Source organism: Esox lucius, chromosome 7 (assembly GCF_011004845.1).
Source record: "Esox lucius isolate fEsoLuc1 chromosome 7, fEsoLuc1.pri, whole genome shotgun sequence".
NCBI lineage: Eukaryota > Metazoa > Chordata > Actinopteri > Esociformes > Esocidae > Esox > Esox lucius.
The window spans coordinates 12,980,528-12,994,792 of record NC_047575.1 but is presented as its reverse complement, the minus strand read 5'-3'; the positions used below and the strand labels follow the sequence as shown (position 1 = coordinate 12,994,792).

General features: G+C 40.7%; 1 protein-coding gene and 1 long non-coding RNA gene across 2 annotated transcripts; both read right to left on the bottom strand.

Annotated features, from left to right (window-relative positions):
- Positions 1-111: 111 nt before the first annotated feature.
- LOC109615941 lies at positions 112-2,626 on the bottom strand. Its single transcript, XR_002196945.2, has 2 exons — positions 2,418-2,626; positions 112-816 (listed from the first exon to the last, which is right to left on the bottom strand). It is a non-coding gene; the product is annotated as an uncharacterized LOC109615941 (long non-coding RNA).
- A 5,090-nt stretch (positions 2,627-7,716) lies between these two features.
- Positions 7,717-13,927, bottom strand: wdr74 (WD repeat domain 74). Its single transcript, XM_010870626.5, has 10 exons — positions 13,697-13,927; positions 13,383-13,489; positions 13,146-13,270; positions 12,173-12,233; positions 11,930-12,073; positions 11,123-11,224; positions 10,756-10,912; positions 9,329-9,471; positions 9,125-9,178; positions 7,717-8,288 (listed from the first exon to the last, which is right to left on the bottom strand). The coding sequence occupies exons 1-10, from the start codon at positions 13,755-13,757 to the stop codon at positions 8,103-8,105; spliced, it is 1,140 nt and encodes a 379-aa protein (XP_010868928.1). The 5' UTR covers positions 13,758-13,927; the 3' UTR covers positions 7,717-8,102.
- Positions 13,928-14,265: the final 338 nt, after the last annotated feature.

Below are 14,265 nucleotides of genomic sequence, written 5' to 3'. Positions count from 1 at the left end.
ACCAGACTAGACATAATACCTAAACAAATTCTTAAATGTGCATTTTAAAGTGGATGTATAGTAGATATTTCCCACCAACATTCACATACAACAGGTATTATATTACTGAAACAGAGTGTAATATTCAGTCTTTATTTCCAAGGCTGTGTATCGGCTTCAAATAACATACAAATAAACAGCATTCTAAAGTAGGGTATTAACTAACATCATAGTTAGTTGATAACTTATTAAACATCAATTAACTGCGTGCTCAGGAGGACAGACACGGCAGTGGCCTACAGAACTGACAGGCAGACGTTTTCCAAACACTGGCTGTCAATTCATAGGTCATCACCATACGTCCCATTCTTCTCTTAGCCCTTCTTTTCATAACAATGTTTGGTTGTTATAGACAACAAGGAGCTCATGTCATTAAATGACCTCGAGACGGTTCTTAATGATACAAAATTTCTCATAAAAACAATGCAGGGAAAGGAATGTAATTAATTTCAACCAAGATCATAACAGGAATGAACAAAGACATAACAGGAATGACCAAAGACAAGGCCTGTGATATTCTACACATTGACTCAAAGATCGAGCTGAGGGTGACTCTCTGCAGGTAACAGCATCTCCACTGGAACACAAGCAACTTCCACATGGAGTTGCTGTTACAACCAGCAAGCACCAGTTCACAAACCGCTCACAGCACACTGGGCTTCCCTCTGGATAGAGACAGTAATACTGCATTACTACAAGGCAAATTCATGTAGGTCCACAGAGGGAGGTCACACCTCCAGTGGTTTCTGGTAAGGGCAATATCTCCATGGGGAATACCTGAAACAGAAGCACAGATCAGGTACATGATTGTAAATAGTGGGGTTACGTAAGTTAGGACTTGGATGTAACTTATTCAGTACATGTTGGGAGCATTCAATAGCAACTGACTTTGACCCCTCCCTTCCTTCTTTATGACCGACTATAGACGCCATCGTAGCACACACACCTCCAACTGATTGGCCAACGGGCCAAGGCCTGTCTTGATAACAGGGTTTTTATGGCGGCTGTCAACATAAGAGTACATTGCAGATTGTGATCACAAGCCAAGCATAATGGGTGTGTCTGGCTTCTCAACAACGATGTTCCCTTTTTCTCCTACTATTATTTCATCATAAAAGGTATTTAGTGGCTGGTATGCTGCTAATTCATCCCTGAAGGAAGATTGTTAATCATTTCTTTCTTTTATTTCTCCCCTATCATGCTCAGCAGTCCTTCTTTGATATCTCTGTGTAGACTTTGCCTTGCAGTAAAGTGATCTATCTTGGGAAAAACAAAACAATAAAGCAATTAAAAAAATAGGTGACACCGATCCTGTTGCCTCTTGTCTTCCTCAGTCATCCTTGTTGTTTGGCAATTTTCTTTCATAAAATCATGGATTTTTGTATCCATCTCTGCTAAATCCAACCTTTAGCATTGTAAGCACCAACTTGAGTCACACAACCAACACACAACTACTTAGGCAAGTTTGTTGGTTGTGTGGCTCAGCTGGTGCTTGTAATGCCAAAGGTTGCTGAGGTGACACGAAAAAAAAGTGTATGTACATATGACTGTAGCCCCCTTTGGCTAGCGTCAGCTAAACGCAACATATTACAGTACATCTTTGTTGGTCTTCGTGTTTAAACTCATCATAATACAGCGTACAATGGCTCTAGTGACAACCACAATGAGCCTGGTCTTGTCATGCTAAGTGTAACAAGTTTTCCTAATAATTATAATAACCATATTCCATGGGTTTCTGCACCAGAATGAAATACTTTTATTTGAAAGGTTTAAGGTGTCTACAGTACATTACCAAGCAGACTTATTTAAATACTGACACTTCTGACCTAGTTTTTAGTTGCCTTGGTTTATAAAAAATCCTGAGCAAAGCCAAACATACATGGGTCAGAGTTGATCTAAATACCTTGAAATGGGTCATTTAAAATGTATGGCTAGTCATTCTCATGTCCTGACAGAGACACATACACTCATACATCGAAATGACAATAAAACAGTCATCTACTCCATCTTTAACAGCAGGGTTTCAAATAATGTGTATTATGTTTGTTGGATTATGCTGCAAAACACATTCAAACAACATTAGAAAAGTAATTGAACGATACCTTTCAATGTGCAACCAGAATTATGAAGTACTGGTGATATATTTGAACTTTCAAGGCAATGAGATATCTCCCACGGTTATAATGACCTTATAATTAACCCCAGGAACAATGGCTGACAAAGATGGAATTAGTCGACAGTGCCACTTTACATATTGGTGGATGCGAATCTCAGTTGCCAGTATGACAGGCCTTGTGCATGTGTAGTGTTTGAAGTTCATGTTCAGAATATGTGCTCACACATTCACACTGACAGCTATCACACAGAGCAGTACTCACCTTCAGATCCGGCCTGGCCAAGCGTTGACAGGAGGCCGCCAATGGTTTGGGAGACAGCTTTTGGGTGGTGCGAAGATAGATAGAAAGACAAAGGACAGTGCAGTCTGACAGAGCATGATAATCTTGAAAGATAGAAAAATTTACAGTGATGAAGGAAGACAAAAGACACCCTTGGTGAGAGGAGTTTAGGGAGCGTTTGTCAGCAATACAATGACAGAGCGAGAGAGTGGCCAGTTTAAGAGAGATCAGGAGTTGGAGCCAGGTTAATGATTACACTCCCAGTCAATATTTAACAGGCTCAACACCCTGCCCCTCAATCCAACATCCTGATTCCATAGACACTCACACTTAAGGTAGGGCTACAGTGAAACACACTATAACTCACCTTTGTTCCATTCACAAACATAGTCGTCAACACAAAACACACAGCAAAAGCTGAACGTGCCAATGACAACATAGCACAAATTGTAAAACTAATTTGTAAATTTGTCACTGCATTTGTCATTACCAAAGAATTTAATGAAGATTTGACCTAAAAGTGACATCCCCCAAATGCACTTGATCTAGCTGGCTCACCCAATGTAATCCCATGTTATGAGGCAACACAGATTTATCTCATACTAAAATGAAGGAAGTGTACCGTTTACCCAAATCGTGAGTTATCTACTAATTTTGAATCAGTGTTCTGAGTGAAAACAGAAAATGCTTAAATCAAAACCACTATGGTTGGCTAACATTTAGAAAGTCCTGAAATGTCACCAAAAAAATCTAAAATGAGATGTACTGTGAAAGAAAGGCAAAGGAGGTGTAATAAGTTTATGAACACACACACTATCAGTCACTGGCTCTTAATTACTTCAATAAGCGAAGATATAACACAATGATATCATGGGGCAACACGACTGGACTCTAAACACTGAACAAGGAAAACAGCATAATAAAAATGCCTTTGAAGTGTATGTTAATGATTTTAAAAACAGGGTTAAAGGGTACAACTTATTAATCATTGTGAAAACATAAAACATGTAAAGTAAATAAAACATTTGATTTGAAAACTCTAGGTAGAGACCTTATAGATTACATTTTCCAAGATCTGGTTTCTCATTGCCAGTTGGGTCCCTAGCTGCTTAGCCCAAAAATGCCACATTGCTGTAAATGAGCAAATGATTCAATGAACGCTTCCACAGCATCAGGTCTGGCCTATGAGGTCTCGGAGTCCAGTATATCATTGGGCAGATTGCTTTCCATTTCTTGCCATTTGTCTATTCAAAATGTTTCCTTGTTGCCATCAACCAACAATGAAAAGTACTGTTATTCACTGTTTATGAGAAAAAATGAAAGTGTAATTTTCCTGGTATTAATCCCTGAATATAATTTTTGAACTGAAAGTAAATGCTACTAGTGACAAGAAGAGAAAACCTCAGTTTTTTCCATCCCCTCCTTTGTTCACACTTGTCTTATCTTATCTTCACCTCAAGGAATGGGTGTGTCTGTGTGCAGAGTCCAGCCTCAGATGGAGCTCTATGACACAAACCACTCTCCATGAAACTGGAGAAGCAGGGAGTAGTCTTCCATACAGCATCAAGGTCACACGCAACACTGAAATCTCAGCAGGTTAATTTGACTGTAGTGAAATAAATGTACATTGTTAACTACAGCACCAAAGGTCCACATGTGATTGCACTATCATGGTTATAACTAAGCCATTTATCCCGCACTTATTATCCTCATACCAAGGTTTATTTGATTTCCGCAGTACATCGATTCTCTAACTGTAAAAACCCTTCTCAGGAACTAGGCAACAATAGTCTATCATCAGAGACTTACCATTATTGGCTTATGTCGTTACAAACTGTTGACTATTATCTCAACAATTAAACAGAAACATACAGTTGAGGTGGGGAGATTACATACACCTTAGCCAAAAACATTTAAACTCAGTTTTTCCCAATTCCTGACATGTTATCCTATTAAAAATGCTCTATCTTAGGTCAGTTAGGATCACCACTTATATAAAAATGTTAAATTTCAGCTTTTATTTCTTTCATCAAATTCCCAGTGGGTCAGAAGTTTATATACACTCAATTAGTATTTGGTAGCATTGTCTATAAATTGTTTAACTTGGGTCAAACATTTCAGGTAGCCTTCCACAAGCTTCCCACAATAAGTTGGTGAATTTTGGCCCATTCCTCCTGACAGAACTGTTGTAACTGAGTCAGGTTTGTAGGCCTCCTTGCTCGGACACACTAATTCTGTTCTGCCCACACATGTTCTATGGGATTGAGGTCAGGGCTTTGTGATGGCCATTCCAATACCTTGACTTTGTTATCCTTAAGTCATTTTGCCACAACTTTGGAAGCATGCTTGGGGTGAATGTCCATTTGGAAGACCCTTCGCAACCAAGCTTTTCCATCCTGACTGTTGTTTTGAGATGTTTCTTCAGTACATCCACATACACTCACCTAAAGGATTATTAGGAACACCATACTAATACTGTGTTTGACCCCCTTTCGCCGTCAGAACTGCCTTAATTCTACGTGGCATTGATTCAACAAGGTGCTGAAAGCATTCTTTAGAAATGTTGGCCCATATTGATAGGATATCATCTTGCAGTTGATGGAGATTTGTGGGATGCACATCCAGGGCACGAAGCTCCCGTTCCACCACATCCCAAAGATGCTCTATTGGGTTGAGATCTGGTGACTGTGGGGGCCATTTCAGTACAGTGAACTCATTGTCATGTTCAAGAAACCAATTTGAAATGATTCGAGCTTTGTGACATGGTGCATTATCCTGCTGGAAGTAACCATCAGAGGATGGGTACATGGTGGTCATAAAGGGATGGACATGGTCAGAAACAATGCTCAGGTAGGCCGTGGGATTTAAACGATGCCCAATTGGCACTAAGGGGCCTAAAGTGTGCCAAGAAAACATCTCCCACACCATTACACCACCACCAGCCCGCACAGTGGTAACAAGGCATGATGGATCCATGTTCTTATTCTGTTTACGCCAAATTCTGACTCTACCATCTGAATGTCTCAACAGAAATCGAGACTCATCAGACCAGGCAACATTCTTCCAGTCTTCAACTTTCCGATTTTGGTGAGCTCGTGCAAATTGTAGCCTCTTTTTCCTATTTGTAGTGGAGATGAGTGGTACCCGGTGGGGTCTTCTGCTGTTGTAGCCCATCCGCCTCAAGGTTTTGCATGTTGTGGTTTCACAAATGCTTTGCTGCATACCTCGGTTGTAACAAGTGGTTATTTCAGTCAAAGTTGGTCTTCTATCAGCTTGAATCAGTCGGCCCATTCTCCTCTGACCTCTAGCATCAACAAGGCATTTTCGCCCACAGGACTGCCGCATACTGGATGTTTTTCCCTTTTCACACCATTCTTTGTAAACCCTAGAAATGGTTGTGCGTGAAAATCCCAGTAACTGAGCAGATTGTGAAATACTCAGACCGGCCCGTCTGGCACCAACCACCATGCCACGCTCAAAATTGCTTAAATCACCTTTCTTTCCAATTCTGACATTCAGTTTGGAGTTCAGGAGATTGTCTTGACCAGGACCACACCCATAAATGCATTGAAGCAACAGCCATGTGATTGGTTGATTAGATAATTGCATTAATGAGAAATTGAACAGGTGTTCCTAATAAACTTTTAGGTGAGTGTATGTTTCCTTCTATGTGATGCCATCTATTCTGTGAAGTGCACCAGTCCCCCCTGCAATAAACACCCACACAACATGATCCTGCCACCCCCATGCTTCACGACATGATCCAGTCACCCCCATGCTTCACGACATGATCCTGCCTCCCACATGCTTAACGACATGATCCTGCCACCCACATGCTTCATGACATGATCCTGTCACCCACATGCTTCACGACATGATCCTGCCACCCCCATGCTTCACGATATGATCCTGCCACCCCCATGCTTCACGACATGATTCTGCCCCCCACATGCTTAACGACATGATCCTGCCACCCACATGCTTCACGACATGATCCTGCCACCCCCATGCTTCACGACATGATCCTGCCACCCCCATGCTTCACGACATGATCCTGCCACCCCCATGCTTCACGACATGATCCTGCCACCCCCATGCTTCACGACATGATCCTGCCACCCCCTTTATTCTCCAAACATAATGATGGTCATCATGGCCAAACCGTTCAATTTTTGTTTCATCTTCTTCCTTGCTGAGCGGCCTCCAGATTATGTTGATATAGGACCCATTTTACTGTGGATATATTATTTTTTAGCAGTTTGCTCCAGCAACTTCACTATACTTGCATACGATTGTTTGTCTATGGAGTGGTTGAAAGATTTGTTTTAATGACTTCAAGCTAAGTTTTATGTAAACTTCCAACTTCAACTGTAAAACTTACCACAAAAATAAAATTAATCATATGTCCGTAGCAACTTTCTGGCTTTAAAGAGACCCATCTTGTTGAGTGATTCTCATAACCAGCACCATCCATTCCAGCAGAGGACACTAAAACCCAAGCAAGCCAACCAGTGTTAACAGCTGTTACCCGTTCCTTTATTAGAGACGTCTCAATCTCTCTCAAACACACACTTCATTTTTAGAGTTCATGAGATTTTGTAATAGACTGGGTATCATATGCCTTCACTCCCCGATGACTTTTTCACATTTTGTGGTGTATTAATCTGGAATTAAATTATATTAAACTCCCTTCATTTGATTAAAACCACCTACAACATGGTGTTATTGTGATGCAAAATTAGACCCAAAAAAACAATTGAAATGTGTTGGTCGGAAAAGTGTTCACCCCAAGTCAGTAGTGAATAGAACTACCTTTGGCAGTACAGCTGCAAGTCTACCAGTTTTTCACCACTTGTTCCTACAATTTTCGCCGATTTGTCTTGGCATAATTGTCCAAGATTTATAGAGTTATATGAGCACCATTGGTCAATAACAACTGCCATGTCTTGCCACAGATAATTCATGAGATAGAGATCTGGGCTTTGACAGAGTAATTCTTAAACAGGGTTTCTTGTTTTTAAACAACCATTGTAGCCTTGGCTGTGTATTAAAGATCATTGTCTCGCTGAGAACTCAAACTCCACCCCAGTCCATGGTATCAGCATTTTCCCCAATTTCCCTTTATTTACCGGTTGCCCTTCCAGATCTTTCTTTATCAAGTGCTCTTGAGTTGTTTTGTCTTCATGGCGTGGTTGTTTTAATATGATTTATATACAATACTCTAGTGCCTTCCAAAAACTCAAGTCAGTTTAACTAAGCAAAAAAGGGCAGCAAAACAGGGTGAATTTCTTTGCATAAAAGCTCTTATTTAATATATAAGAAGTTTTCCCAAGAATACCTGTAATCCATGTAAACCCCAATTAAATGTATTTTAGTTCCAGATTGTAACACTGAAAAATGAATTCAAGGAATTACAATGTTATGTACTGCTGCTAAAAGAACACTAATCTTTAAATATACATTTTTAATATTGGCTACAAGGATGTTGGTAAAAAAGGGCATTCACACAACCCAAGACTGTGTACAGTTTAAACCAGAATACAGTGGATATTCCATTTCCATGTGAGAGTCAACAGGAAAGCAGTCTGTACATACGTAACACTGGCTTTACAAACGTCTACCCCCAAGTTTCCCATTGAAGACCCCGTCCTTTCCTTGAGCCGCTGCTCATTTGACCGCTTTTTTCTTCTTCTTGGTCGTCCTCTCTGGTTCTACCAGAACAGCTTCCACTTCTTCTGTTGCTCGTTTCTTGGCCTTGTCTTTGATCATCTCCATCGTGTCCCACACCTCATCCACCTCCCCCACCTCTTCCTTCACCTCCTCTACATCTGTGCTCACTCCTGTACTGCCCAGCTGAAAGAGGCAACAAAGAGGTCTGTAGTACTGTATATACTGTATATACTGTAGGTCTGTAGTACTGTATATTGCAAGAAAATCACAGCAATTGAAAGTTCATGTTAAGGTTTGTCAATCTGATGCAAAGCTCCTTCATTCAATAGTACACAGTGTATTTATAGGCTGGCCGATTGGTCACATTATCATGTTGTACTTGGTATTTGAGAGTGGTTCCTAAACTGAGGATTCTACTCAGTGCATTCACTGTGGGCACTTTCATTTCAAGTGCATTACTGTGGCTTAAAAACATCACAATGTTTTAAAAGCAGACAAACAATGAGTAGGAAACACTTTTCACATCGTTGTGTTGCCATATTGAGTTCAGTCAAAGCATGACAGCAGCTAGCTAGGATTGAGAGGACAGACCTGAATTTTGCGAGCTAAAGAGGCCAAATTTTTTGAAACCTATAAATAAAACTTGACAACATCATAGGGATGGCAGAAATGTTCCCTACTAAGTATTCACCTACATTCATGTAATTCCAGAACCGCTGTAATTTACACAGAACAGTCATTAGAACCTGTTCAGGAAACCCAGTCATCAGCCTGGCAACAATGTGAGCAAGTGATGGACGTTCAGCCCATTAATAGTAAGAGGCCACCAATAGGGGAAAGATATGCAGGTCAGGTGTTAAACTGCGTGTAGGTGTCATAAACATACTCTAATAGCACTGACAAAACACATTGGTTAAAAAAGCAACGGGTAAGTGTCAACTTGAAAGACAAACTGATGACGACGTATTACATAATGTCTGAATCATGTTCTTATTCATAGCACTTTAAATTCCCCCTACCTCCGGATCTCGGCTGGACAGAAGTACACAGTTGAGTCGTGACTTGAGATACACCTGCAAGGGCAACGGTGGGAAAGAGAAAAGAACCTCTTCAACTTTCACTGAACACAACAGTGTGGGACGCTTCCCAAGTGATCGTTTGTGTGGATGGGTTCAAATGTGCAGTGTGTGTGTGTCTGCATGCGTGCGCATGTGCATCTGTACCTTGTGCTGTAGAGTGCGGTCCTCCAGGCTGTGCACCCTCAGGAAGCGATCCAGCCCACAGGACGCCACCAGAGGGAGAGAAGGGTGGCACTGCAGCCCCCGCACCCCTCCGGCCAGCCCCTTCAGACACCCACGTACCAGACCTGAAGAGGGCCCACAACAAACACACTGGGGTCAAGGGGTGAGGATCTCACAGACTGAACACAAGAACATACTTCCCCGTCTCTCCCTAACGATCAGAAGATCATGAAGCATTTGTTCTTCTTTTGGTTCGATCCTCCATGTCTAGATTTGAAATCAAACTGTTCCTCTAAGGTTAAATGCCAGCTTCTCTCTTGGCCTAGGGTTGTCCAGCAGTCTAAGCCGTGGCTCTGGTGCACAAGCACTGCTGCAGCGTGGGTTAGAATTGGACCTACTGCTCTTTCACCACTTTCCTCTCCAAAGAAACCTCCTGAGACCCTGTGTCCACATATCAGGACACTATGTTTCAGTAAAATAAACCCAATGTCATCATACGAGGACATCATTGTTTCTGAAAAGTACTTCCTGTTCAAAGACAATGCTTAGATATTATACTTAGCAATGTGGGATTAGCAGGACCTGATAAGAGAAATTACAAATGCATACATTATCAAAGCCCAGGGTTCAGGAGGTTAAATGTATTCTACTTGGGACAGATTAATAACACGTAGAAATGAACTATACTAAACATCTGTTTAGTATATCAGCGTTTGATTGTACCAGACGCTGGGTCTCTTCTCCGGTGGTCTGCCAGGAGTGTAATACAGCCATCTTTATTTCTGGTTTGGTTAAATCCTTAATTCTTACCTTATGAATTAAAATAAAATGACAAAAATATCTAGATTGACTTAAGCCAGTCAAGCATTTTCCTTTGGCCCTTAAAATCTCTCGAGTTGCTATGGCAGTGTGATAAAGTGCCGTCCAATGAGTTTGGAGGCCATTGCTAGTAATTTAGTAGACAAGTTAGTTTTTTGTTCTTCATTACAGTAAGCATTCTTTGGTTATTCACTGCAGAGGTTTCCTAGGCGACCAGGCCATTTGCAATTGCTGTGCTCAGCAATGCCTTTTATAATCATGTTCTAAGCTGTTGTTTTCATAAGCCTTTGGTTATGGCAATGTTTTTAAATTATTTCAATTTGCTTAGAACATGAGCAATTTCAATTTGCAGCCTCAAAGGCTGTCTTGACTTTCCTTGACACCACAATAACAGAATCCAAAGGATAACGGTTGAATGGGAATTCCTACTAGACTGTAAAAAGTTTGTATAGAGTCAAAACAGCAAAACTCTTCACAATAACTATCCAAAAAGAAAGTACGATATTGAGAATTACTAAAGCTGATTGCTGATCTTCTGCAAAATCACTTCAACAAGCCATCAACAGACATCAACCTCTCTCTCCATTCACCTTTCCGCAGATCCAAGATGGCGAGTTGGCCCTGTGTGTTGCCCACTACAACACTGTCTTTGTTGGCAGGGAGGGAGAGGGCCGTGAGGGGGTACTCCCCAAACTCAGACTCCAGGACAGGACGCCTCTGTGGAGAGGCGGGGTCATACACGCGCACCTAATAGAAAACAAAATCAATCAAGTAAACCACGATGGATTTAGCTATTTCATCAAATAAGGACAGAGATTTAAAGGATGATGTAAAATGCTTATTGCACTACCAGCATTAATTACCAAAATATATCTTTTATATATTTTTTTAATGTATCAAAATATTTGTTTCTACAAAACAGATGGACAGAGTGACTTTCCAAACCAACAGACAGACCTGGTGAAGACCTGTGCAGGTGACTATCTTGTCTGAGTTTGGGATGAAGGCCATGTCTCTGACCCACTCTGGCACTCGCAGGTCCAGCCAGTCATTACGCACCTGTCCACAGCAACCACCAAAAATGTACACAACCAGTCAAAGGTTTGAACACACCAACTAATGTAAGGGTCATTCTTCAGATTCACTATTTTCCACATCGTATAATAAAGGTAAAGATATCAAAACTATGAAATAATACATGGAATCGTGTAGTAACCCAAAAAAAGCTTTTCACAAATCAAAATACATTGCATACTGAAAGCTGTGAACACTTTCTCTCAACCAGCTGTATATATTCTGTACATATTAGTGTTTCACTTCTGTTCATTCACTAGTAGAGGCCCGCTGCTGTTGTTCCTGCTGCTCTGAATTCAGTGATTATACGTTTTTGCAGAGACACTTTTAAGACCAACAACCACCCTTTGCAAACCTAAAGATTACGGGCACAAAAGCTGCTGGTGTGACCTCATCGACTCGTCATCACTAAACAATGCAGTTGCGCTCGTCCAAGAGCTATATAGTCCCACAGAATGTAGATTTTCCCCATAAGATTAAAGACACTCAAAAGCATTTGATACAGTTAAGTGGGCCAGCCCATGTCTTGTATTATACATGGCCCTACACTTGCCTAGCAGCACGCCACCAATCAACCGTCACCAAACACCCCACCTAACCCACAACCCCGGCTGAACTCTTTTGCTGAAGAGAGTCAAGGGAAAACACTGCATAGACATGCCCACTGTAATTCCTTAAAATGACGCTTACATTCTTGGAGGTGAAGATGGGCGTTTCAGGCCTCTCCAGATCCCAGACCTTTAGACCATTCTCCTTGCCACCTGTAGCCACCTGGTTACACTGCGAGGGATTCTGTCGCATCCGGCTAACATTCTTCCCAGCATTTATCTCAACCTGGACATTGGGACGGGAGTAGTGTTAAAGGCAAAACAAAACATACAGTCAACTTTATTCCTTCATAATGACAGTATGAGTTGTTTTCTGGTCACCCACTGTTTCTGATCCCTCCTTCCAAACTCTCAGCAGTCCTGTCTCCACACACGTGATCAGAGCACTGCAGACAGAGACAACAGTCCAGGGAATCAGCTAGATACACACAACACATTTAGTGTCAATAGTTGGATGTAACAGTTCTGATTAAACCTGAACTGCATCCAATAATCAAACTGGTTCAAGTTTACTGATTCACACTGATTAAGAAAATATTTAGGATAGATGCTCTTATCCAGCACGACTTACAGGAGCAAATAGGGTTCCTTGAACACATTGACAGATTGTCCCCAATCTAGGGCTGCACAATTTGGATCAAACACTGAATTGCGATTTCTATGACAAATATTGCAATAACGGTTATGATTTGCGATTTTCAAAAATGGGCAAAAACTGCATAGATTATCTCACGAGAGGTTTGGGAACCACTGGCCTACACAATGTGCTACTAAAGTGAATTAAAATGTAGTTAAAGTTCAGTGTTTTCTTTTTTATACTTTAAAGGTGCAGCATGTGACAAACTATTTTAATAACCATGCTGTTGTTTATGTGAGAAAATATATATTAATATATCTTGGTAGCAGTCACTAGCTTGAAGCAGAAGTATTCGCTAGCAGTTGCAGTGTTAACTCAAACTAACCAGTTTTTAAACAAAATTAGTCCAAGTAATCTACAAAAATACCTACATCACCAGAAAAAAAACAAAAAACTATTAAGGATGTGTGCCCCCTCTTGAGAAGCGCATCTCAGTCACCTTTTTTCCGTTACTCATATCAATATTGCAATTGCAATTACAATTCGATAAATCGTGCAGCCCTACCCCACGCAGTGGAAAATCAATGTATTAGTGTTGTCTAAGAAAAACATACATAGTATGAACATCACCGTTGTCAACACATGATCCCAGAGCTGCAAGTGTATGTGCAATGGCACTGTGTGTGAACTCCGGTGTAGTGCCAGGACGTGTCCTCTCTACCTGTCTGTCACAGCAAGTCCTGTGAACCTCCCCTGGGTACTCTCTCCACACTGTCGGGTCTCAGTGAAGATTCCCTTCTCTGTGCTAAACGTCTTCACTGTGCCATTCACAGACCCCACCAGCACCTTAAATAACACAATGGTACAATAATAATGAATAGTCCGACCTGTGTGCACCTATCAATGTACAACAAAGAAAGGGACTCATTACTTTCTGGAACACTACCCCCATACACACCTCGGTCTCCTGTGGATCACCCCAGCCCAGTACACACACTTCCTGGTCTCGACTCAGGCAGCTAAATTCACAGAAGTTGAACGCCTGTTTTTTGGATAGACTTACTCCTAATGAAAGAGGCACATAGTTAGCGATAGTCCTTTCAATATACTGATAGTGTACATGTCATTATTATTAAAACAATCTTATTCGCATTGGGGACAGTAGTCACGTTACGTTAGCTAGCCAACTCGTGGGTTGCACGTTAGCATTAACAAAGTACCACACAGCAGAAAGACAGTATGGTTAAGTTTATTTAGTTGCATAATGTTTACCTTTCAATATCCCTGTTTCTGATCCCACCCATACTGAACAAATTTGACTTTTGTCTGCCATTTACAAGAATAAAAAGACATTCAAAAAAAACACCAACAAATGTTTCAACACGTTATGGTGGGTCGACAAATGTCCTCCTTAGATGCACACTGATCCCCAAATATTGGTTCCGGTCTGGATAATTTTTTTAAATGTATTATATATGCAGCAGATGGCGCGCTTGAGCTTGACATTTTACATAATTCTAACAACCAACAATAATCAAATTAGATTAAATTAAATTCAACGTTAAGGACTTAATTGGAATGAAGAAACAATTGGAAAATCAGATCATTCAAAATAATAAAAAACTAATAGACGACCAGAAGTAAACAATACACAAAAATATTTCTAAAGCATAAATCAAAATGTGTATTATTAGCCACGCACAGTGTTGTTACAAGGTGTAAATAGTTAATGCAAGAAAACATAAAGGGATATATTTTTATATATTCTTTGTGCTTCACTGGTTTTCTCATGGCAATGGTTTACACAATTTTATGCTTTTAATGCACATTGCAGAATGTTA

Excerpts from the sequence above, each read along its gene's own strand:
- wdr74 (XM_010870626.5), bottom strand. The coding sequence starts at position 13,757 with ATGGCAGACAAAAGTCAAATTTGTTCAGTATGGGTGGGATCAGAAACA. Across the intron at positions 13,490-13,696 it reads AGAAACAGGGATATTGAAAG|GAGTAAGTCTATCCAAAAAA; the intron begins GTAAACATTATG and ends CTCTTTCATTAG. Across the intron at positions 8,289-9,124 it reads TGTCCAGCCGAGATCCGGAG|CTGGGCAGTACAGGAGTGAG; the intron begins GTAGGGGGAATT and ends TGCCTCTTTCAG.